The 22,180-nt window shown below is 39.0% G+C and overlaps 2 protein-coding genes across 13 annotated transcripts in view; both read left to right on the top strand.

Moving 5' to 3' along the window:
• myo9b (myosin IXB) overlaps nt 1-4,664 on the top strand; it is a 68,943-nt gene extending 64,279 nt beyond the window's left edge. For 6 of the 10 annotated variants that reach the window (XM_032571234.1, XM_032571233.1, XM_032571237.1 and 3 more), the window contains 4 exons: nt 361-411; nt 1,650-1,765; nt 1,845-1,987; nt 3,265-4,664. In XM_032571234.1, the coding sequence (XP_032427125.1) occupies nt 361-411; nt 1,650-1,765; nt 1,845-1,987; nt 3,265-3,809 (855 nt within the window). In that variant the 3' untranslated portion in view covers nt 3,810-4,664. Of the gene's footprint in view, nt 1-360; nt 412-1,649; nt 1,766-1,844; nt 2,000-2,108; nt 2,163-3,264 lie in introns of all 10 variants that reach the window. The other 4 variants (XR_004340372.1, XM_032571240.1, XM_032571242.1 and 1 more) reach the window with 4 other exon arrangements.
• A 1,821-nt stretch (nt 4,665-6,485) lies between these two features.
• Nucleotides 6,486-10,939, top strand: use1 (unconventional SNARE in the ER 1 homolog (S. cerevisiae)). 3 transcript variants are annotated; one of them, XM_032571244.1, is made up of 8 exons: nt 6,486-6,655; nt 7,247-7,296; nt 7,531-7,609; nt 7,707-7,859; nt 8,083-8,098; nt 8,189-8,210; nt 8,297-8,459; nt 9,291-10,939. In XM_032571244.1, exons 1-8 carry the CDS (start codon nt 6,557-6,559, stop codon nt 9,471-9,473), a joined length of 765 nt encoding a protein of 254 aa, XP_032427135.1. In that variant the 5' UTR covers nt 6,486-6,556; the 3' UTR covers nt 9,474-10,939. The 3 variants fall into 3 exon arrangements, with proteins under 3 accessions (XP_032427135.1, XP_032427134.1, XP_032427136.1); XM_032571243.1 differs by having other exon boundaries at nt 8,186-8,210; XM_032571245.1 differs by having other exon boundaries at nt 6,557-6,679; nt 8,186-8,210.
• Nucleotides 10,940-22,180: the final 11,241 nt, after the last annotated feature.

Raw genomic sequence — 22,180 nt, 5'->3', positions numbered from 1 at the left:
CCACAGGCGAGGAGATGAACAGGTTGTTTGAAGGGTTTGGTTTCTCTGACCCAGTGCAGTGTGAAAGTGAACCACACCATCTGAAAATGTCACAAATGTTGCATTTTTGAACTATTAGGTGTGGAAACATCCTAAACTGCAGTCAGGGCCAAATCTCTTCTTCCCGTTAGAAATAAAAGCTGAAGTTTCACCCATGTTGGAGATTATGGATTTATTCTAATGTACTTACTGATCATTAACCATATTCATAATTTCCTCACACAGTGTACATCATAAACATCCATTACTTTATCCCATTGCATGGCCTCTCGGGTTTACAGTACATTGGTAACACGGTTAATGTTCCTTGTCTCTCTTTAGACCAGCTGCCCTTTATCTCTCAGGTTGACAGCTCATTACAAAGGAGGGGTGGTATGTATCATCCAGACCTCAGGTGTAGTAGATCCTGTAGATGTAGTGTGCAGTAGTTTGCCATGTCCAAGCGCCTGTGCATGGCATGTTAGATCTGGGTGCTGAATCCTTTTCTTTTGTTGGTTTCTCTTGTTATCTTGTATTAATGCAGTTTGTTTGTACTAATTGGGAGTAGTTTGCATGTTGCTGTTGGTTCAGTATTTGTTCTGCTTGTGATGTGAAGCGTTTGTTGTTAGAAGAATACGAAGGGATTCTGGGTTGTGATCTCTCTTTTATCAGAAGGTGATCTAACACTATTGTGACCTTCAGGGCTTTATGGTATTAATTCAGCATTTAAATATACCACAGAGCTCTGAAAGTCATATTATTTAACTGGAACTAAACCTTATTTGGACTTTGATGTTTTCCTGAGGAGTGAACCTGCTGCCTCGTGTTGATATTCCTTGAACGATTTTTCCCTAGTTGTTACGTTCTAGCCACAAACTTCATGTCGATTTTATGTCCTGATACGACTAAATGAAATCAAATGCAACCGACTGCCAAGAAGAAAACAAAAAGAGGCTACAGAAGATTTGATATTTGGATGGAGTATTGCCTTCCAGCCGAACAATAATATTAATATTTTTGTGTTAAAATGGCCCAGTCAAAGTCTAAACCTAAATTTGACGAAGAATCTGAAATCTTTGAAGCTGATATTTGCAGACGCTGTCTCTGCAGTCTAAAAGAGCTTAAGGTGTAAGTATGTTCCTACTGCAGTAAGAAATCACCTTATATAGCACTGACCTTTAGCGCCGGTGTGGTTTTTTTAGGTTTATATTTTTACAGATTTGGGAATTAAAACGTTTCTCTTCCATTAAAAAAATCGCATACTACCTTGCGTTTGTTTATTACATAAAATCCCAATAAAATACGGTTAAAGTTTGTGGTTGTAACCTGGCATAATGGGAACAACTTCAAGGGATATCAACACTTTTGGCACTGGATATTATTTTTTACACGATTGCTCACAAACATGCCGTAAGTATTAATAAATGTAAATGCATGAAGGTCGCAGGCGACATCCACTCTGCTCTTCTCCTGACCTGACTAACCATTTTGGCTCGGTTTCCCTTTAAGGTTTGAATCTACTGTGTTTTTCGGTTTTAACTTGCACTTAAACATCTCTGTAGTCACTGCGGTTTAACATATGGATGGAGTTGGTGGGTCATCATCAGTGTTTGGTGCTGTGTGTTGTGCAGATCCGTGAGAAGGTCAGTTCTGATCTCACCGTGGTCCCCGAGAACGAGCCGCTGGACTCGGACACTGAGACGGAGAACAACCTGGTGGAACGCATCAAGTCCATCAAACAAGAGAAGTAAGGAACACTCCCTTACCTTTTTCTTCACGTTGATTTGTTTGTTTTTTTTTTAACTTCTTCTTTGTTTACTCTCAAGAGAGGAACTGGCTTTCCGGCTGCCAGAGATGGAGCAGCCCGGTTCAGACCAGGAGAACCTGGACTCTGAAGCGTCTCTGAGCTCTGAGAGTCTTCTGGACGAACAGCAGCAGCGTTCATCCGCGCACGGCTCCGAGCCAGAAGGTCAGTAGTAAGGTACAGTCCGGTGTTTCCCTCTTTCTGCCTGTTCCTCTCACACACCTGTGGGTTTCTGACTGGACCCCGGGGCCACTGGGTCGGGCCCTTCCTGTCTTTTGTGGTGCAGGTCTGGACCAGTGATGGTGATGGGGCGCTGATGTCTGCTCTGTAAACAAAGCAGGTTGGAGGAACAGCAACCGTGTTTGTGTGTTTGTGTGCATGTAAATTCACGTGTGGCACAGATGCATGCTCAAACTTCATGGACACATTTGGCACCAAATCAACTAAAATGCATGGAAATGTAACTCCCTGAACATACAGTCATGTAAAAAATTGAGGACACCTGTTGGTAACTCTGATTGTTTCTAAGAAGGGTTCCCATGTTGATGTCTAATCTCTTTGGTTGTCATCTCTGGAAAAGGAAGCGATTTAATTAAAGGATAAAAACAAAAAATGATGCATGTTTTAATCATGTTTTAATCTATTCATTTTGATTCATCTGTCCGGAAAATGTTATCCCAGCAGATCTGGTGTTTTTCTTTGTTCTCTTTGGTAAATGTTAGTAACGACAGTCTGCTGTAGGTCCTGTGATGACATTTTATTTCTTTGGAGTTTTTTTTAGCATCTTTCAAGGCTGGCTTGGACGGCCAAGCCTTGAACTTGTTTGCTGTTTTGAATGTTCCCCACATGTAGGCCATTTCCTGAACAGTGGAAAAGCTCATTTTAAATTTTTTGAGACCCTTTAACTTCATTTAACTCAACAGATGTTAGTCATCTTTCTGCTTGCTTCAGTCAGTTCTGGATGCTGTTATGGTGTTTAATTGCTCTTCTTCAGTCCAGAGCAAAGCAAGTATATAAGAGATTTAAACAGGGGAGACCTTCTTCAAAATGATGGTTCTTATCATTTGTTTTTCATTTATTTTGCTATATTATTAGGAAATAAATGTGTCGAAATCCAAATGTATTTCTCACCAAAAATACACTTTTTAAAAAAAAAAAAATATTAATTTAGATTTCTCAAAAAAAAATTAAAGATCTTCAAGGTTTATTGCATATTACTGTTATAGTAATGTTAACATTAATATATATTCATGTCCAAATATGGTAAAACTCAGGCTGTCACCATATTTTTCACATGACTCTATTTCATTTTAAATAACATGGTTGCATGATCTTCCATTTTTCTTCACCTTCCTGACTCTGTTGTGGGAAATCTCTTAAAAAATAAAATCACATTTTTCTTCTTACTTTTCATCATTTTCTCATCTTTCCTTCTCTTTCAGGGCTCAGTAGCGTCCAGCTGAGAAGACACAGGCCAGTTAGACCTCTTAAGCCTCCAGATCTCGTCCAGCGAACTAAACCCTCTGTGGGACGACCGTTTCTGGGAAACCTCACCCCCGCCAGCTCCACCTCCTCTCTGTCCAGCTGCGCCTCCACGGCATCCGAAACCTCCACCGCTTCCACCAGGCGGCCCCTGCAACGCCGCAACCCCGTCATCCCAGACACCGTCAAGCTGCCCCCAGGCGTCCTCCCCCAGCAGATGGCCACCGGCTCTTCTCAGACATTCCCTCCTCCTGGAAATCGAGAGATTTCGTACCCCGTCTGGAAAAGGGAGCATCCCGGCCGTCGCAAAGACAGCACCCAGTCGTTGTACCTCGACAACCCAGAGAGTGGCCTCCTGCTGGATTTCTCCTCCTGCCCTCCCTCTGCTTCCTCCTCTTTCTCCTCTATCGCCATGGCTACGCTCCAGCAAAAAGATATTAGAGCCCCCAAGAGTCACAGACGCTTTTCTGACCCAGACATACCCTACATGGACGACGATGTCTGACCTACGGAGGAGAAGAATGTAACAGAGTGTGAATTTGCTGTAGATTGAAGTGACTTTGAACAGCAGAAACTCAGTATGGCGCTAAAAATGTGTCAAAAGTCTTGTGTTGTGTTGTTCATCAGTAGAAATAACTGGACAAATTGTTGCCAAGCACCTTTTCTATCATTTTTAAATATACTGTGGTTACTGTTGGAGAGCACAGTTTGACTACAGGCTGCATCTTCTGTAGCCTCATGTTTTGTTTTGTTTGGTTTTTTTTATTTTATTTTGGCTTGTAAAAGAAAATATTGCAGGTTCTAGTCACGCTTTCATTCTTTCCTAATGCTGAGAATTGCTAGCTCGTGCCTTGATAATGATAACCCATTTCTCACACCATAATTCCTGAACAGTGCTAACAGGAGGGGTGTGGGGTGTCCAGAATAAAGAGGGGATTTTTGCCGCAATATTTCGTGTGTAACGTCTTGAAGTGGAACAAAACATGTTCAGAGAAAGGACCTAATCATGCTTTTACCCATCACACAAAAGAACACCAGAGAGGAACTCACTGCTTTCAGTTTGCAAAGGGAAATGGGAGCAGCACAAGCCACTTTCTCCAACGGAAAAGAAAGAAAGAGAACACAAGCCCGACCACAACGCCATGCCACGACTTCCCCGAAGTCTCGCAGAGTCACGACGACGAGCGCGGATTGAATTAAATACTAATTTCTTTCTCTGACTGCTGAATGATGTTTGTTAGTCTGTCTGGTTTGTGAGGAAGATTGTTCTGACGTGTAACTGAGGGTGTGTTTGGGACTGAATGTCAGGAGCTGTAATGGTTATTAGTGTTAACATAAAAATACATCATACTTCCGTGTGCTTGACTCTGATACATTATTGGTAAACCAATACACACTAATACACACCTAAACCAGATGTTTACATACACTGTATATAAAAAAGACTATCTCTCATTAAATCAGACTAAACCTTTCCAGTTATAGGTTAGTCGGAATTATCAATATTCTTATGACTTGAATGACGTTTTGAGCTTTACATTATATTATAATGTTATTCCCTCAAAAACATATCTGCAGTCTTCCTTTGATTCTTTTGTGCATTTTTCAGAAATCCTTGAATCTCCCGTGTCAGCCACTATGGGGTGCCTAAACGCTTGCTCTCACTAACTATTCTCTACTTCTAAGTCCAACGTTGTAAACGCACAATGAGAAGCATTGTGGCGACATTATGAAGGCGGGGTGCCGGAAGTGGTAGGAGCTTCTTAAAGAGACGGAGGCCAATTTCAAGTCGTCAAATTGCTTTTTTACTCATGTTTTATACATGTAACATAGTTGAATGTTACTTGATGGCACTTTGTGGCTGAAAAATAGATGATGCCACCACATTAAGAATAAACAGCATAGGAATTTATTCCAATATTGTTTAGGAAGTAGACTGGTTCAGGGGTCCAGAGAAAATGGGTCAAAAGTTTCAGATAAATCAATGGTGGTGTGAGGTCACCACACATGGAGGAGGAGACTAGAGCATATTCAGCTAGAGATTTGAAAAATTGTGTTCACTGACAAAAATTGATTCAAGTTAAAAGAAATATGTGATAAGTTTTTGTCTTGCTTATTTGTCTTAATATAAATTTCATGCATTAGGAATTTATTTTGACACATCCTTATATTTTATGAACACGTTGTTGATAACATCCCCATATTCATGTGTTAATCTCATAAAAACTCAGTGAACCACCTCTAATTCTGACTGGTAAAAAGAAAAATTCAAGATATTTTCAGTTACATTTTGACAATTAAAATGTTGCACAAAGGCCCCCTTGTGCTGTACTGAGCTGTTCACAAAACTGCCTGGAGAATTTAGGATTTTCTGCACAAAATGTCATAATGTAGAAAATGTTCATCTTCATAGCTATAGCCTGAACTTCCAATTTATTCTCTTCCGATACTTACATTGCAGTTGAAAACAGCTGTCAATCTATTCTAAAGCTTTAAATTATTATTAAATTTTTTATGTTTTTTATTTGAATGTTCAAATTGTTACATAAAATCTGGAATGTTTTATCTAGACAGAATAAGTTTTCAAGATATCAGTAATCAGTTAATTCAAGACATCTGAAATAGAGAAACTGTCTAGATTTTTTTTTATATATTCAAGCTCTAATTAATTTATTAATTAATTAAATGAATTTTGACTTGTCAAAATTACAGTTCTCGATATCTCTTTGTTAGTTTTGCCTAGTCATTATTTGCTTTCAAGACATCTGCAATTTAATTTGCACTGGTCAAATCTATAGATTTTCCAATCCAAACGTACATGTAAAATATCTTGAATTATGGCGTCATTCAAGTCATATTTCATAGTTAGAATTATGACTTTTCACAACAAAAAGTGAGATATTTTACTTTTTGACTAGCCATCATCTATGTGTTGATATCTGAAATATATGTTTCAGATAGTAGATATCTTGAATTAAAGCTTCCATAAAACTTAATGGTTGTATGACGTAATTTATACTAGTTAAAAGGTAATTAGCGATATCTTATATAGGTATTTTTAAGTTCAAAATATGTTTAGAGATTTCTTAAATTATTAATATGTCTAATCATCATATAGCGGTGTCAGAAACCTGGAAATAAAGTGTGGCGACGTTGATTTTATGATAAAACGTCCTGCCATACACGGAGACGTCCTTTGTAGCGGCTGCGCCTGGTCACCGTCATACAGCTGCGACACTGCGCGATTCCAACATGGCTTCCAGACTAGAGATCAATTTTATTAGATTATTGTCTCGCTGTGAAACCATGGCGTCGGAAAAACGAGGAGAGACTGAATGGAGACTGGAGAAGGTAAACCAGAGCTGAGCTCAAAGAGTTACGTTTCATTATAGCTGCAGATTTACTGTTGTTGTTGTTGTTAGCTCAACAGCTGTTAGCTGCCTTGTTAGCCACGTCGTCATAAAGCAGGAACTGTGATATACGCTTTTTATCTCATTTTTATGTTTTTAATCTTGTTTTTATGTTCTGCCTATTGAACCTTGTTTACCGTATTTTGGTATAAAAGTTCAGCATTTCATTATGTTCCCATGGAAACAGCAGAAAATAACAGTAATAACAAGTCCGACCGTTTTTGCAGCTTCTGATATTTATAAAAGTGATTATGTAAATCTGTTCATTATTATTATTAAGAATAATAATCACAGTATAACTAATGATTGTTTTTGAGATACTATGAAAAATATAATACTGTACTGGGACAGCTTCGTCTGAAATGTTGATACATTTCCTTATTTATTATTTTTAGGGGCTAAAATCAGCCACATTCCTGTAACACTTACTTGAAATAATAGAAACATTTCAAGATTCTTATAATAACCATACACTATAGGTTTCTGCAAACATGTTTATTAAATTTTTGTTTGTTTGTTTGTTTTTCTGTAGTACGTTGCAGCCCTGGTGGACATGTTGGTGGCTCTGAGGAAAAGCCCAAGGTTACACGCCCCTTGATTTTTATTTTTACCTCGATTATAAAAAATTTTTTTTCTAATGTTTACTAAATTGTGGACATTTAATAAACACAGTCTGGTAAATGACAAAATACCGAGAATGTTTTCTTTCTTGGAACTTGAACATTCTCTATTAATTTGTACAGAAGTCACTACGCTCACAGCTGGTGTCTTGTTGTAAAAACGTTCTGCTGCCTCTGTGTTGGTGTCTTTTTGCAGCAAACCGACACAAGAGATCCTGACTGAATACACAAGAAAAGTCGATTTTCTAAAAGGACTTTTAGAGGCGGAGAAACTGGTAAGATTTGAGATCTTCAATCCTCTTCCCTCTTCCCACGTTCAGCTTATTTATATAAATGGCAGTTCACAATAATTCAACTCATAATCATCCACAGGCATCACCAACAGAGAAGGCCTTAGCCAATCAGTTCCTCGCTCCGGGTCGCACACCGACAATAGCCAATGAGAGGATGCCAGCCACTAAAACCATTCACATTCAGTCGAAGGCGCGATTTACAGGGGAGATGAGAGACGAACTGCTCGGCACGGTGAGATGAGACGCGCGTTATTTAGCGATCAGGCGAATTAGACTGGATATTAAGTGTTTTAATGCTATAATAATATATTCCATAATATATTTTTTCTTTAAAGTGATTCTTTTGCTCACCCTCTTTAAAAGTGTGTACCCCCCTGATTTTACTTTAATGGGAAAATGAACTTAAAAATGCTATGGCATGTTTAACTCATGTCTTTTATGTTGTTACTCTGCAGCGGACGTCGGTCAAAGGTAAGAAACCTTTTAAATCTTAAGACCTCTAGTTTTCAGCATCTTCACTTTAAGCACTTTCTAACAATCTAATGTTTTCACCCACAGCAGACGGAGACTTGAGAAATAGAAGGTGAAATCAAACGGCACTGCGTCACCAAACAAATGCTCCTACGGTTTTTCCCATTGACTCGACTCATCGCTTTAAAAATCTTGCAGAGTTCTTCCTCTGGATGAGCGGCAGTCTGCAGCCGAGCTGGACGCAGTAATGCAACACCACCACAACCTGCAGGAGAAGCTGGCAGAGGACATGCTCAACTTGGCCAGAAATCTCAAAAACAACACTCTGGCTGCTCAAAACATCATCAAGCAGGACAATCAGGTAGCTACCAGTCAGTTGATTTGTTGTATAAAGTTAATGGCTTCATAAATATTTGCCTCCTCTCCTTCAAAGTGACTGACCTAAGTTGATAGAGGACCAGCTTGTAGAAACTGAGTTTTCAGGGAAGAGGTTTGAAGAGAGAGGTCACCAATCCACCTGGAACCACCCAGAAGCAGTTAAAAGCTTCACTATAATAAGAGTTCAAGCTTATGTTTCTATTTTCTTTATTTTTATTAACACTCTCCAAAAAAGCTGTTTCCATTTAGATTTTTGATTTTTTTTTAGCTAATTTTGGTCACAAGTAGGCAGTACACATTTACAACCAGGGCTGCAAATAATGATTATTTTAGTTATCGATTAATCTGTTAATTTATTCTGACGATTAATCAGATCAAAAAATGGGAAGTTCTATAGATTTTTTTTTATTTATTTAACCACTTACACAAAAATATGCAAATAATTCAATTCCTTTTTAAAATAAGAAAATAAACATTTTATTGCCTAAAATGCAACAACACAGCAATATTGTAATAAATCTGAACTGGGTGAAGTTAAAACTATTCTACTTGAGGAGTTTTGTCTGAAACATATTTACAGATAAAAGTGTTATTTTAAATGCAAAATGTTTATATTTTTTCTACAGTTTTGGCTTAATTACAGCTATGAACATCTTTTGTTTTTTTTCAGCAAAGAGCTTTGTTTTGAGTCTGTAAATTCCAGTCAGCAATTAATCGACTAATTGCGATTGTATAAAACACAGTGTGCATCAGCGGTTATCCATACCGCTGCATTTATCTGGATGTTGACGTCAGACTCGTCTCTGCTCTCCAGACGCTGAGTCAGTCCATGCGTCAAGCCGACCTGAACTTTGAGAAGCTGAAGACGGAGTCGGAGCGCTTGGAGCAACACACCAAGAAGTCCGTCAACTGGCTGCTGTGGCTGATGCTCATCCTGGTCTCCTTCACCTTCATCAGCATGATCCTCTTCATCAGAATCTTCCCCAGGCTCAGATGATGACGGGCCGGGCCCAGCCCTGTACTCTCGGTCTCCTCTGGTTGCCCCGGCTGATCGTGTGGGCTCCCGGAGTCTGTGATGCAGGTCAGCTGTGAGAGGACTGAACCAAGCCGGTTAAACAGACAGAAATTTCTGAGCGCTTGAAGGTGGAGGAGCAGCCGTCAGCCGTCCGCTCTCAGCTGAGCCGGATCAACTCAGTTGAAGCTGTTTGACTCAAATGTTGCCTCATTTAGTTCAAGAGGTTCTTATTTATAGATATTTCAGCCCTGTTTAGTGTTTACTGCCTTCTAAACTCTTAATAACTGGTGGATGACGAGCAAATCAGACGTAATAATGGAATGAATTAAAAGCTTCTATAGAGGACGTCAGCTTCCAGCCACAGGTGTTGTTATCAGATCTGATAACTGACTGGACGATCCATTTATAAAAGACACTAATTGTTAAAGATGTCAGAATATCCTCTATTCTTTTTGCTGAATTGATTTACCTCCGTCGTCAGTCCAGACCGTTGTTCGTGTTTTCTGTTTGAGTCTGGTTTAGTGATGACTTTTGAGGCTGCAGCTGTTGATGAAGTAAGTTTTTGTTAGTAAAGATTTGCTGCGTCCACACACATCTGTGACGAATCCCTTCTTTCATTTAATGATTTGTTTTCCTATGCAGGTCAGTCAAAACATCAGCAAAAAGTTAATTTATTTCAGTTGTTCAGTTCTGAATGTGAGCTTGATGCATGAAGTGATCTAAAATTCCCTCCTAGGCAGCTGTACCGACTGATTAGACTCAGCGGACCAACACCTGCAGGTGACAACAAAACCCAATCTCTGTTTGACTCCCCTGGGAGAAATTTGCCTCACACAGAAAGAGTATACTGCCCAGACACATTGCACTCCTCCAAACCATCACAAAAGTAATAAATGCACACAAGGATGTAAAATAAAAAATCCCTATACATTAAGAACCCATTCGGACCCAGCACATGCACCTCCATCCTCTTAATAAATGATTGAGGAACTAGTTATGTAGGTAGCTTTGTACTCACAACAAATCACCACAGGAACCTCACACTGGACCTTAAGCAACTTGGACTTTATTCTTCCCCACTCCTCTTTCTGACAACAAACCAGTACAGGCTCCAGAAACTTGCTTTTGCAGACTTTTTCCTTTCATCCAACTTTCCATTGCAAAGCACAATGTGTAGCTCCAGCTTCTTTTGTTGTTTTCTTAAGCAAGGTGTGACTTTCTGCTGGACAACAATGAAGTCAGCAATCTTACCCCATAATTGTAAACACAATGGCGTGACCACAACAGAACATTTCTGTTCTCTTTTCTAAATAAATTACAGCTTTTTTATTAGCTATGAACTATACTCATCTAAAGTTAAATGCTGGAAATACATCAACCTGTGTGCAATTAATTTGAATATTATCAAGACTGAGATATTTGAAATAAATTAACGTTTTGGCGATGGATTTCTAATTTATACTTTTCTCTTTGATCCTGGATCCCTTGGTGCAGTAACTAAATGTGGCCACTGGGTGTCAGCCTCGGCGTTTTCAGTCTCAGCGTTCCTCAACCTCAGTGACCCCTGTGGCATGATCAGCCTCGACTGTGTTTAATCATTTGTTAAATTTAAGAAACGTATTTTTTTGTTGTTGTTTTAATCAAACTACACCATCAGAGAATAAGGATTTATTTTCTTCGCGAAACAAGAACTTGCTACCATTACACTCAGCCTGGCTGAGTCTTGCGCTGCTGACCAGCTTGTTGGGGCTTGCAGCGTTGCCTCGTCGCTGCTCGCTGACTGGATCAGCCTGCTGTGTATTTTAGGAGCCCTGGGGGTATTTTGCCCGCTGGAAGCTAAAGTATGCAGGCAACCACGAGACCAAATGAGGCTGTGTCAAAGCAGAGGATCATCATCATCATCATCATCCCTTGGTTTAATCACAGCTGTTTGTGCCTCCTTAATGCTCCCACCCTGTGATCTGCTCTCTGAGGCTGCAGCACCAACATGACTTCATTCCTGGTGTGGTTTCTAAGGTCCATTATGGTTTTATTATCCCATTAAGCTGAAGGGGACTTTTAGTTTCCAAAGTAGCCTCTAGAGTCTGAGATGTAGTGATAAACATGAGTTCTTTGTAGTCAGAAAATACCACTGTGAGGCTCATTAGGGGTTCTTACACAAGAAACCTGAATACGTTCCTTCCTGCTGTCCAAAAAGTTGTCTCGGTTCACATGCGTGAAATTCGTGTGCTGTAAATGTTAAAGTCTGCTTCTAAAACGAACCCACGACAGGATGGGACAACGTTACGAACCGACTTGTAAAGACAAAACCATAAAACATGCTTTTAAGTTTATGGCTTATTGTGCCACTGAAGAAAAAAAACAAAAACATTGTTTCTGACTCATCGTTTACATGGTAAAAGTCCAACTAAAAATCTGAATTGTGTAATAGTAGTAAAGTGTTTCTGTTTCTGTTCTCATCCCTGGATTGTTGTGTTGTCTAAAGTTTGTGGCTGTTTGTCTCTTGAAGTTCAGGAAAGGAAAGCTGCACCAGAACATACCTTTCTTTGTTAGATTAAAGTTGTGACTTCCTGGTCTTTATACCGACACAGTCGGCTTTAATTTACCGGGATCTGTTTGCTGGAATAATCTCACCAGCAGGTGATATGAATGTTAATATTCCTTCTTCACAAACAACTATAATGTGTTGTTTTAAATGTCAGACCAATACAACGTATCACAAGAATAACTTTTCGGTTTCCCACATTTTCACATATAAAAATCTGAAAAGTGTGGCTTGCAATTGTTTTCAACACCAGTTTAGCAAATTTTTGTCCATTGTTCTTCACTCAAGCTCAATCTGATTGGATGGAAAGCGTTGGTGAGCATTAGTCTTCGTGTTCAGCCGTGGACTCTCATTTCAATTTAGATTTGGACTTTGACTGGACCATCACAACACATTATTATATGTTGATTTAAATCACTCTACTGTAGCTTCCACTACATGTTTCTTTCCTAATTAAAGGAGAACCTCTGCCTGAGTATCCAGGTTTTAATTGTTTTTCTTTAGTTTTCTGAAGAAGAGGATCCCCACAGCTAAATTCATGAATTTAGGATGATTTTCTTCACCAACAGTGAACTAGATATTTAATATTTTTCGTATTTCAAGACAATACCTCATTATTCTTTAATAATGATGTGTTTTCACTAGTAATAGAGTGAATAAATTTGTTGTAAGCTTTGATGCACAACTTATCACAACTCACTGAGTTCAGACTGTATTCTGGTCTCTTTCTGAAGAAAACAAAATCAGTAACCTTGGGATAAATAGGTGCCTGTCTGCTCATTTCTTGTTACCACACACAAATCAAATGATCCCCATTAGTTATTGTTTCTGCTGATGCTTGTGCTTGTGTGTTTAATGCTGTTTTTCATTAGTTTGATCCGTCCGAAAGGCAAAAATGCTCCGGAACAAAAGCTCAGGCATGAGCGAGCATCTGTCTGCTCTCAACACATTACTGTGGTGCTTATGCATCCCAACATTCCACCTTTTTAATTTGAAATTTGGCAGCAGCAGCAGCTGAGGATTTGGGTTGCCCACAGAGATAAAAGAGATTTTGTTCTCCTTCAGATTTTTTTTCCATGTACTTTCCAGAGAGCATCAGAGGTGAAGGGCTCTTTCTCTTTTTTATTTCTCCGTCTTTCTGCCGTCAACAGGAATGAGTTTCAGTGAAGGAGAGAGTTTTCACTTTCTAAGCTCATAATGAGACGCAGATATCACCTTTGGTTCTGCTGCACATTGTGTCAGTTTCATTGTCTCCTCGGTTTTCTCAAACACATCAATTCCACCTCTATTTCAACCTGTTCCATTTTGATTTTCCTAGCACCGATTCTTAGTTTTATCAGTATTAATTTTGCAAACATAACAAAACAAATCATCACAAAAAATTGGACCTTTTCAGGTTTTTTTAAAATGATAATGATTGTGATATGGCTCCGTTGCTGATTTCAATCTCCTGAGTCTGCAACAGGTGTGTGTCAGTTTGACATTGTGCTTCCTCAGCAGCCTCCCTGTGTTTCTGAGCATCTCTCTGTCTGTGTTGTGTTGTGGCTGTGATGGGAGCTCCTGTAAAGGCTTATAAACACACATATGCATCTGTGATCCCATTCAATCACTATGACCAGTAAAGTAAAGCTCCTTTATGTCCATACATGTATATTTTGTCTCTTGAAACAATGAGATACACGCGTCTCATTTTTATTTGTGAAACATTTTGGAAAACATGCATCATTTTCCTTCCACTTCACTATTATGCGCTACTTGTTGATTTATGTTGATTTATCTCATAAAAGCTCAGTAAAATATTATTACAAAGCACTATTTGTTCTTTGCACCCAAATAACTGAGAGGCCTTATGTCATTCCCTTCAGCTACTGATTGGCCCTCCGTCCTTCTCACAGATTCATGTCAGCATGTGGGTTAATGTGCTGAACCTTTCAGGCTTTTTATCAGGCAAGCGCAGGTTTGCCAAGCCCCCCTGCTGGTTTCTGTTCGGTCTTTTGATGTACCGAGCTCAGGTAGTGAAGTCGCAGCTGGGAGGCTTTATTTTTTCTTTCTTTTTTTTTTTTTTTGGTTCTTTGCTGTTTCACCTTTCAGTACTTCAGAATCTCCCAGCAGGCAGGACTGACGGCTGCAGCTGAATTACTGGAAGCTTTGAGGCTTGATGCTGAGAAGAGATGCTGGTCGAACATGAGACGGCAGATTTAAGGATCAGAGTCAGGAAATATACCTGTTTTCCTGCTTGTGGCGAAGCTATCGTCTTCGTGGAAACTGCCTGCTTGGTTTTGCTCTACTGAAGCAAATGAATCAGTAAAATTAATTAATTCCTGTTTCACGCATAGTGTTTTTTTTTTTTTTTTACCTGCATCGGAAGGAGAGGGAAATAAAATGAGGGAAAATTGTTATTCAGTTTGCCATTGCTGACAAAAAAAACAAGAGAACGTGCCGTCAGAGTAAAGCAGACATGTTGATAATCCCGAATTAGAAAATGACTTCAAAAATGGCTGTTCTCTTCAATCTGACATTGCTCTACAGCAGTGGTCAAACTCATTTTCACTTTGGGCCATACCAAAAATCTGAATGCTCTTAAAGGGCCGGTTGAGGCAGAATGTATTGATAACCATTGAATTGCTAAAATATCAATAAATACCTGTTTCAGCATTCAATAAGAGTTTCTTAAAATTAAATAATGTCTTAAGAAACTGATCAGTCCAGCCAATCAAAATCATAGATTTTGTGGTGCTAATTTAGAAATATTAATTTCAATATTTGTGTGATGTTAAATGTGACTTTTTATTATTGCTGTGTTGGTCACAGACTATAATCTGACATCAAGTAAGGCTGAGGCAGCAGTCACTTTAGCCCAATGTTTTTGTCAGTAAAATTTCCAAAAATGTGGCGATCTGTTGATTTATTTATTTTTTTTGGTGGATTTGTGAAAAACTAGAGGGAGTTATTGATGTAATTTGGAGTCTAGAGGGCCACATAAAAACCTGCGGCGGGGCAGATTTGACCTCCAGACCTTGAATTTGACATGTGCTCTAGGGCAATAATAATTAATAATTGACAGAAATGTGACAAACAAATGGGGATACAGACTCAAGTTTATTTAGCAAAATTAGGAGCATAGTTTGGGAGGTAAAAAATAATCTTCTGTCAAAATGCTAACACTTTATTTTGTTTATTTGTTCATTTTGTTAATGTAAAAGTACAACATTGTTAATGTGGAAATAATTGATTAAAGTACAACTCATTACTAAAACGGAGTCCACAAATGTTACTCTATTTAAACTATAAAATATTACCAACATTGATGTGTGACTCCAACCATCACTGGTGGAGGTTTATGTACTGAACGTACATCAGGAGAATATAAATGCCTCAAACAAATGTTGCTGTATTTGTATCCATTTACGATGTTTTCAGAAACCACTTAGCAGCTCGGAGTCCATTAAACATTTGGAATTACAGCCTTTAAAACACACAGTGTCCCAGTGGAAGCATCATCAAACAGACTTTACTAGCATGAGCCAGTAAAGTCAGAAAAAAGTACGGTAAATTAACAGCACACTTACCAACAAAACTCTAAGTGTGCAGCGCCGTCCTTGTGTTTGACTGTGGAACTACATCCTTTAAACAAATAGCGCCGCCCTTTTGAGTTTGGTCAAAGAATTGCATCTTTAAATTTCCACTACTCTGCTGTTGAACAGACTGAAGAAAAAAACATTTATTTGGACTCCTGAACATAAATTATTAGCTTTTCTGATTTTTGGATGTGACATTTTATAATAATTATAACAGTGGTTCGTTTAAAGCATCGAACGTTATGAGACTAAGATCTACGTTTTCTCTCACCAGCCGGCTGAGATCTACCTCAAGACACAAATACATAAAAATAGTAAATTAAACCCTATTGACTTATTTTCTATGTGAATATACATCAGTTATATCAGAAATAATAAAGGGATAGAAAACCTAATGCAGTTTCTTCCTCAGTGAGATTCTGACACTGGGAGGAGGTTACTGGTTTCTCAGTCAGAAGCTGGTTGCAAACCTGAGGCCAGCAGGTGTCAGTCAGTTATGGTAGATCTGAAATTTGGTTTGATGACGTCAATATGAAAAAGACTGATAGGAGGAACCAAAGAGCTCTGTAAAGGTAAGGGCAAATCTTCTGAATTTTGGATGTAATTAATTTAATTTCACATAATTATCATGGTAGAAGCCATTTGTTTGTTAAAACTTAATATTGTGAATATTTTTGATAAGCCTGTCAGAAGAGGAAGTGCTGCTCTCAGCGTCCTGGCGGCGTTGAGTTTGACACTTACTGCAGAGATCGACTCAAAAGCTTCCCGCGATTGAGCATCCCTGGTTTATTTTAACTTCTGGATAAATTGTTGTCACTTCTTTGTTAGATATTTTTTAGTTTTTTAAAAAATATATATCATTTATTTCCTTTTAACTCTTCCTCCAGTTTTTAAAGTCTATTTGGCTGTGAACACAACAGTTTGACCTCAGTCACATGAAATAAGTCTAGATTTTGCTATAATTGTTTTTTTTTTGTTTGTTTTTTTTGGGAACTAAAAAGTGTTCTTCTCTTTAGTTCTCAGGCTGGAAAATAGGAAAAGCACCAATGTTGAACTTCTCCTTTAAAAAGAAGAGCTGCAGGTGATGTGGATGCAGTGCATGTTTTTCCAGCTCAGTCTAAACACAAATACAATACGTTATTTAATACATCTTGGAATGAGGAGTTTCTCAGTTTGCTTCACTGCTAGCCTCATCACAACAGCAGGTGCAGGACAAGTCCTGCTAACAACAGGATAACAGGCCAGGGCCGCGTTCCAGCCTTCAAGGACTTCTCTCTAGTTTCTCTCTATGGCGTTTAGAAAATTACGTTTACAAATTCTCAACTTAGAGACAAATTTAATCACAATTAGGCCAACATGGAGTTAAAAAAAAGCATGAGTTATGATTTGTGAGAACATTTTTGAGACCAAACGGTTGCTTGAGCAACATTCAGCACATTGTTTTGAGCACAGAGGTGGTATTTCAAGGCCAGCCAGATGGTTGGTGACAGTCTGCAAAAACAAGAAGTGCAACATTTTAGCAAAAATCTGAAGCTTTTATAAACATGTTGCTTTCTGAGTGCAGCCTTCAGGACAGAAAACAAACTATGACTTCTGTTTTCAATCCAAATACAATTTATTTAATTGTTTTGTCCTATAAAAACATGTCATGTTTTTTTTTAATTGCATGCTGGTCTCTCTTTTTGAATTTGCTTTTTAAATTGCACTTTGATCCATAAATTTGATTGTGTTGTTTTTGTTCATTTTATTGATTTCCTTCCTGAAGTTGAGTGTCTTAAAATCTTCAGTTTTACATCCAACACAAACAGCTGGTCAGTGTTACGCACAGCAGATTGACTCAAAGCGCAACATAAATAAATTCATTGTTATTGTAATTTATACTGAAGAGTAGAAGGAGACTCGTCCAGGATACTGTTGCAATAATCGTGACAGCAAACTGGAAGTGATGGTCTGTATTAAGAAGACTCAGTGTTTGTGAAAATGAATGAATTTCCAATGAAATCTGGAAAACAGACGGTCACCTTTGTTACTATTGCATTAGGAAATGTCATGGCACCATGAAAGCTTTCAATCTGAAAAGGAGACCATCCTGTGGTAAACTTGGCTGGTATGCATGTAATACTGCAGCTGCTGTATGTCTTCGTTGTGAATCTGGTGTCTTCTTCTTCTCTCTTCTTGACATCTTTACTCAGTTTTAGCTGTTTGCCTCAGCATGCAGCTCTTCTCTTCAGCTCCTGTTTATCTCCATTAATCAATATGACAATAATCTGAGTGAACACACAAAAGCATGCAATTTTGGGGGGGTTTTTTGACAGATAAATCACTACCTAAAACAACCTGGGCTTATACAAAATTACAAGTTGGACTTTGTGCAATCTGCTGCATTTCCTTAGATATAAAAGTTTTAAATTAATAGGAATAATGAAATAATCTTGATGCACTGTTTGATAACAAGGATTAATTGGAATGTATGTGTGGTTGAACTGAAATTACTTTTTTTTGTAAAGTGCCTCAAGATGATATTTCCTTCAAAATCTCACTTTAATTAAAAAAGTTATCTCTTCCAATTGTTAACTCATGAATTACCATGAAAGCTGAGTTCAGTTTACCAGGCCAGATCGCTGCTTGACCTGTTGAAACAAAAAAAATCTCTTAAATCTCTCTGTTTGCTAAAAATATTAAAAAGCAACAAATTTTAGCCTGATCTAGAGAAAATGGAGAAAACATGTAACCTTCCTGGCAGTGGCCAGCCTAACAAATTTAATCCATTCATCTATCCATTTTCTAACACCCTTGTCCCTAGTGGGGTCAGGAGGGGTGCTGGTGCCTATCTCCAGCGAACGTTTCCGGCGAGAAGTGGGGTACACCCTGGACAGGTCGCCAGTCTGTCGCAGACTTCATCCAAGAGTTCATCAATAATAAATCCAGAAGGTCACCACAGAACCAGGCAGGTTGGTGTTGATGGCTCAACAAAAAGAAATATATTGGGCAGACATTTCATCTGATCGCACGGTCCATGGTGGATGCATACCTAAAAGAACGCCAAAACTAAGAATTAAAACATTTTAATGGGAACATATTTGGTGGAAAAGAGAAAAAAAAAAAACTTTATGGAAGATGAGCTTTGTGTTACATGTGGTAAAATACTAACAAAGTAATTTAGAAAAAGAACATCACAACAACAGTCAACCATAGTGGTGGTAGCGCAGTGATCTGAGGATGAGCTGATGCTTCAGGAGCCGGACGACTTGTGGCAAATGATGGGACCATGAACTCTGCTCTCTAGAGAACAAAATCCTGAACACCGGTTTGTGACTTTAACTTCAAAAATATTAGAGTTTTGCAGCGCCCCAGGTTTTGAAGAGACCTAATTAACATCAATTATTAATTTAGATGCTGTATTTCAAATGTTTGAACTGATTTTATTTAAGATCTGAAACATTTGAGTGTGACATTGGAGCACAAAGAGAAGAGATTAATAGGGAGGCCAATATTTCGTCACAGTACTGCAGGCTAGCAGGTAGTGTTGTAACGCTTTTAATTTACTTCAACTTCTTGTGAAACATTGTTATTTCTGGGACAGATCTTGGAAGTACTTCAAGTGAAATATTTGTCCAAACTGTGACCCTTTAGGGGCTCAATCATATAACTTTAAATTATCATTTGTGTGACTGGAGGTGTGGAAACCTTAACCACGCCTCCCTCTCTGGCATTGACATCTGTGCATCACACAAGTGAAAACAAGTGTTGCATCAACTTGTAAAAGCCACCAGGAATGTGTTTGGAAAAAGTCCCAAATTTTAGGAATAGCTGACATCCCAAAATGCCTTTAAAGCAAACAACCAACCGCTGCTATTTAAAATTAAACTCACCAAACAAGTCAGTGTTTAAAGATGTGCAGCGACATGTCACTCTGATAACAGCCACCACCTGTCTAATCTTTACCAGCATCCTTAGTGAGGTTGGTTATTTTTGCACACTGAGTATTTATGTTCTAATTTGGCTATTTTCCTCCAATTATTTTTAAACCGGGGCTTATTTAAAGAGAGCAGACACACTGTGCGTTCAAATTTGGCTGCTGTTAGGCATGCAATCACCACACACACATGCAGAAGCACACACTCTGGTACTGCGTCAAGTTTAAACCCCATCTCAATACTTGCAGCTTGCATAACTCTAAAGCCGCAGTTTGTGAATCTCTTGCTGAACTTTTACACCCATCCGACTTCCCCTGATCCCCGACTTCCTCATCCGTCTCCATGTGAGAACGTAAACAAACACTGTTTTTATTATTGTCATTGTGGGAAGTTCTGCGACATAACGCAGCCCCCCTCCCCAAGTTCCTCTTTCCATTCTCAGCTTCTAGGGAGCGGGCCTCCCGGAGGTCAGAGGGCAGCGTTGTGGTCAGTCAGGTCTGAGCTTCAGGATGTTGAAGTGCTTTGCCCCGGGGTTGCAGCTAGAAATAGGATGTGAGAAGAGCGGACGCTTGCAGCCTTGCTTCTGCAACTCGGTAACCGAAAAGAATAGGCCATAAGTAAACACGGGCACACACCTCTGACCGAAATGCCAAGCAAGTGACAAACAGCTCGTACTTAGCCCTCATTCCACTGGGCCGATAACAAGAGCAAAAGGTACACTGTGGAGGAAACTAATCAAGTACTTTGGCAGTTTGTTTGCCCGCCTTGTTACTTGTAATTTTGTTTGAGGAGGAGGAAATAGCTGTACCGGCCCGAGGCCAAGTTACCATCAAGAGTAGCAGTTATTCCTCTGTTCCCCTGTAATTGATGCTGCCACGAAAATCGCAATCCGGCTTTGATCCTCTGAGAAGAAACAGTTCTCACCTTGGATGTGGCATTTGCTGCGTCCAGGATGGGTGGTGTGCAGTTAGGTCTGGTTCCTCTGTAAACACTAATACAATGCTGCTGCATTTATCCCGTAACCCTGCCTCACTCTGAGGAAGTCATTAAGTGTTTTCCCCTTTCTCCTATTTGGCTCCAGTCGATCCATGTGTGGTGACAAGGGTTTGCTTTGCGAAGGCACCTGAAAGAAAAGCAATTGTTTGCTGTAAACCATAAAAAGGATACAACTTTGCTGTAAATATTATATTTTAAACACATATATTGGTGCTAACTACCAAAAACGCAAATCTTACTACATATTTGTGGTCTAGTTTCTAGTGTAAATATCTTTGTACACTTGAAATAATACAAAACTAACTTTTAGATAACTTTTTAGCAAGAAAAAATGAGCTTGTTTTAAGTTAATAATTTCTTCAATTGATGAAAAATTACCACCTTGTGTCCCCTCTGAGTGAGGTGTCCAAACCCCACCAACATGCATATGGGAGGGTTTAGTGGGTAATAAATGGGCTGAATAATGGACTCCATATGTGACTGTCTAATGTCCACAGTGGTTTTGCTACATTAACTTTGCTCTGATACCTCACGCTCTTCCTGAATTCCCCTGGGGAGTCACAGCAGGTCCACCTCTTCTGTTCCCAAACTCTTGTTCCTGCTTTTTCCCCTAGAGAATTCCCAGGTCGATCCACTTCATCAGGTAGCTTTTCCGGCTCTCCAAGGTGGGTCAAAGCCTACCACCTGAAGGTCCTGCACCTTCTTTTTCTCAGGTGTAAAGGATGGCTGGCTATTCCTAAATTTCAGAAGGAAACTTTTACTGGTAGATTTCACGAGACATTTTCCTTCCCTGGTAGGAATCTAATTGCCTGGATCCTGAACTAAGGGTGAAACTAAAGGTGTATTTTTTTCTCCTTTATTGTCCAGTGCATTTAGTTTAGTCATCTTTTAGTTCATGATAACAGGAGTTTTGTATCTTTGTTTTCAAATGCAACGTTGAAACCAAACCACCGATGCTGGATATCACAGTTTGCATTCAAATATTTTGATAATATCTGTATGATTGGTCAAATGTTGTAACAAGGACTCAATACTTCAGGGTAAGCCTAGTGGTGTGATTTTATTTTTCTGTTCCCTGTAAGTAAAATGACTGCATAAATAAATATTCACAAAAACTAAAACTCTGTGGGGAAAAATAACTTCAAGCATCTTCAAAGCATTAAAACTGAACTGATAGAATATAGTAAGTGGCACCACTGCTTTTCATGTTTGCGTAAGATACTATCTACTGGCTATTGCTCCACAAAGTCACCATTCAGGTCTCTTCCTCCAATGGGAGACAGTGAAGCACTGCAGCATTTCATCTAAACATAACATGTGCCACTACGTGGTCCAGCCCAAAATGAAAAGTTTCAATGCATTACATATCCTTTTAGTCATGTGTATGTAAAATTGTGCATGCGTGGCTGCACATGTAAATTTACACATGGGAAAAGAAGCAACAAAACAACAGCGTCCATCCAGTCTGGACTTGAGAGGAAACAGAAGAGCCATCGTCTGATATTGTCCAGTCCACTTCATCTTCCTGAAGTCCTTTCCACGACCCAAGACCTGTGACTTTGACTTTGTATTTAAGGAGTTTTTCCTCCTGGATGTATTGCTTTCTGTTGTCACTCTTACAATATGTGGATAAAGCTGTCAGTGACACATCCT

Source organism: Xiphophorus hellerii, chromosome 9 (genome assembly GCF_003331165.1).
Source record: "Xiphophorus hellerii strain 12219 chromosome 9, Xiphophorus_hellerii-4.1, whole genome shotgun sequence".
NCBI lineage: Eukaryota > Metazoa > Chordata > Actinopteri > Cyprinodontiformes > Poeciliidae > Xiphophorus > Xiphophorus hellerii.
This window is presented reverse-complemented; position numbering and strand designations above follow the sequence as displayed.

Bases quoted from the DNA above. Each gene is read 5' to 3' on its own strand.
- use1 (XM_032571243.1), top strand. From the start codon at position 6,557: ATGGCTTCCAGACTAGAGATCAATTTTATTAGATTATTGTCTCGCTGT. The intron at 7,297-7,530 runs GTTACACGCCCC...GTCTTTTTGCAG, and splicing joins GCTCTGAGGAAAAGCCCAAG to CAAACCGACACAAGAGATCC. The intron at 8,211-8,296 runs GTGAAATCAAAC...AAAATCTTGCAG, and splicing joins GGAGACTTGAGAAATAGAAG to AGTTCTTCCTCTGGATGAGC.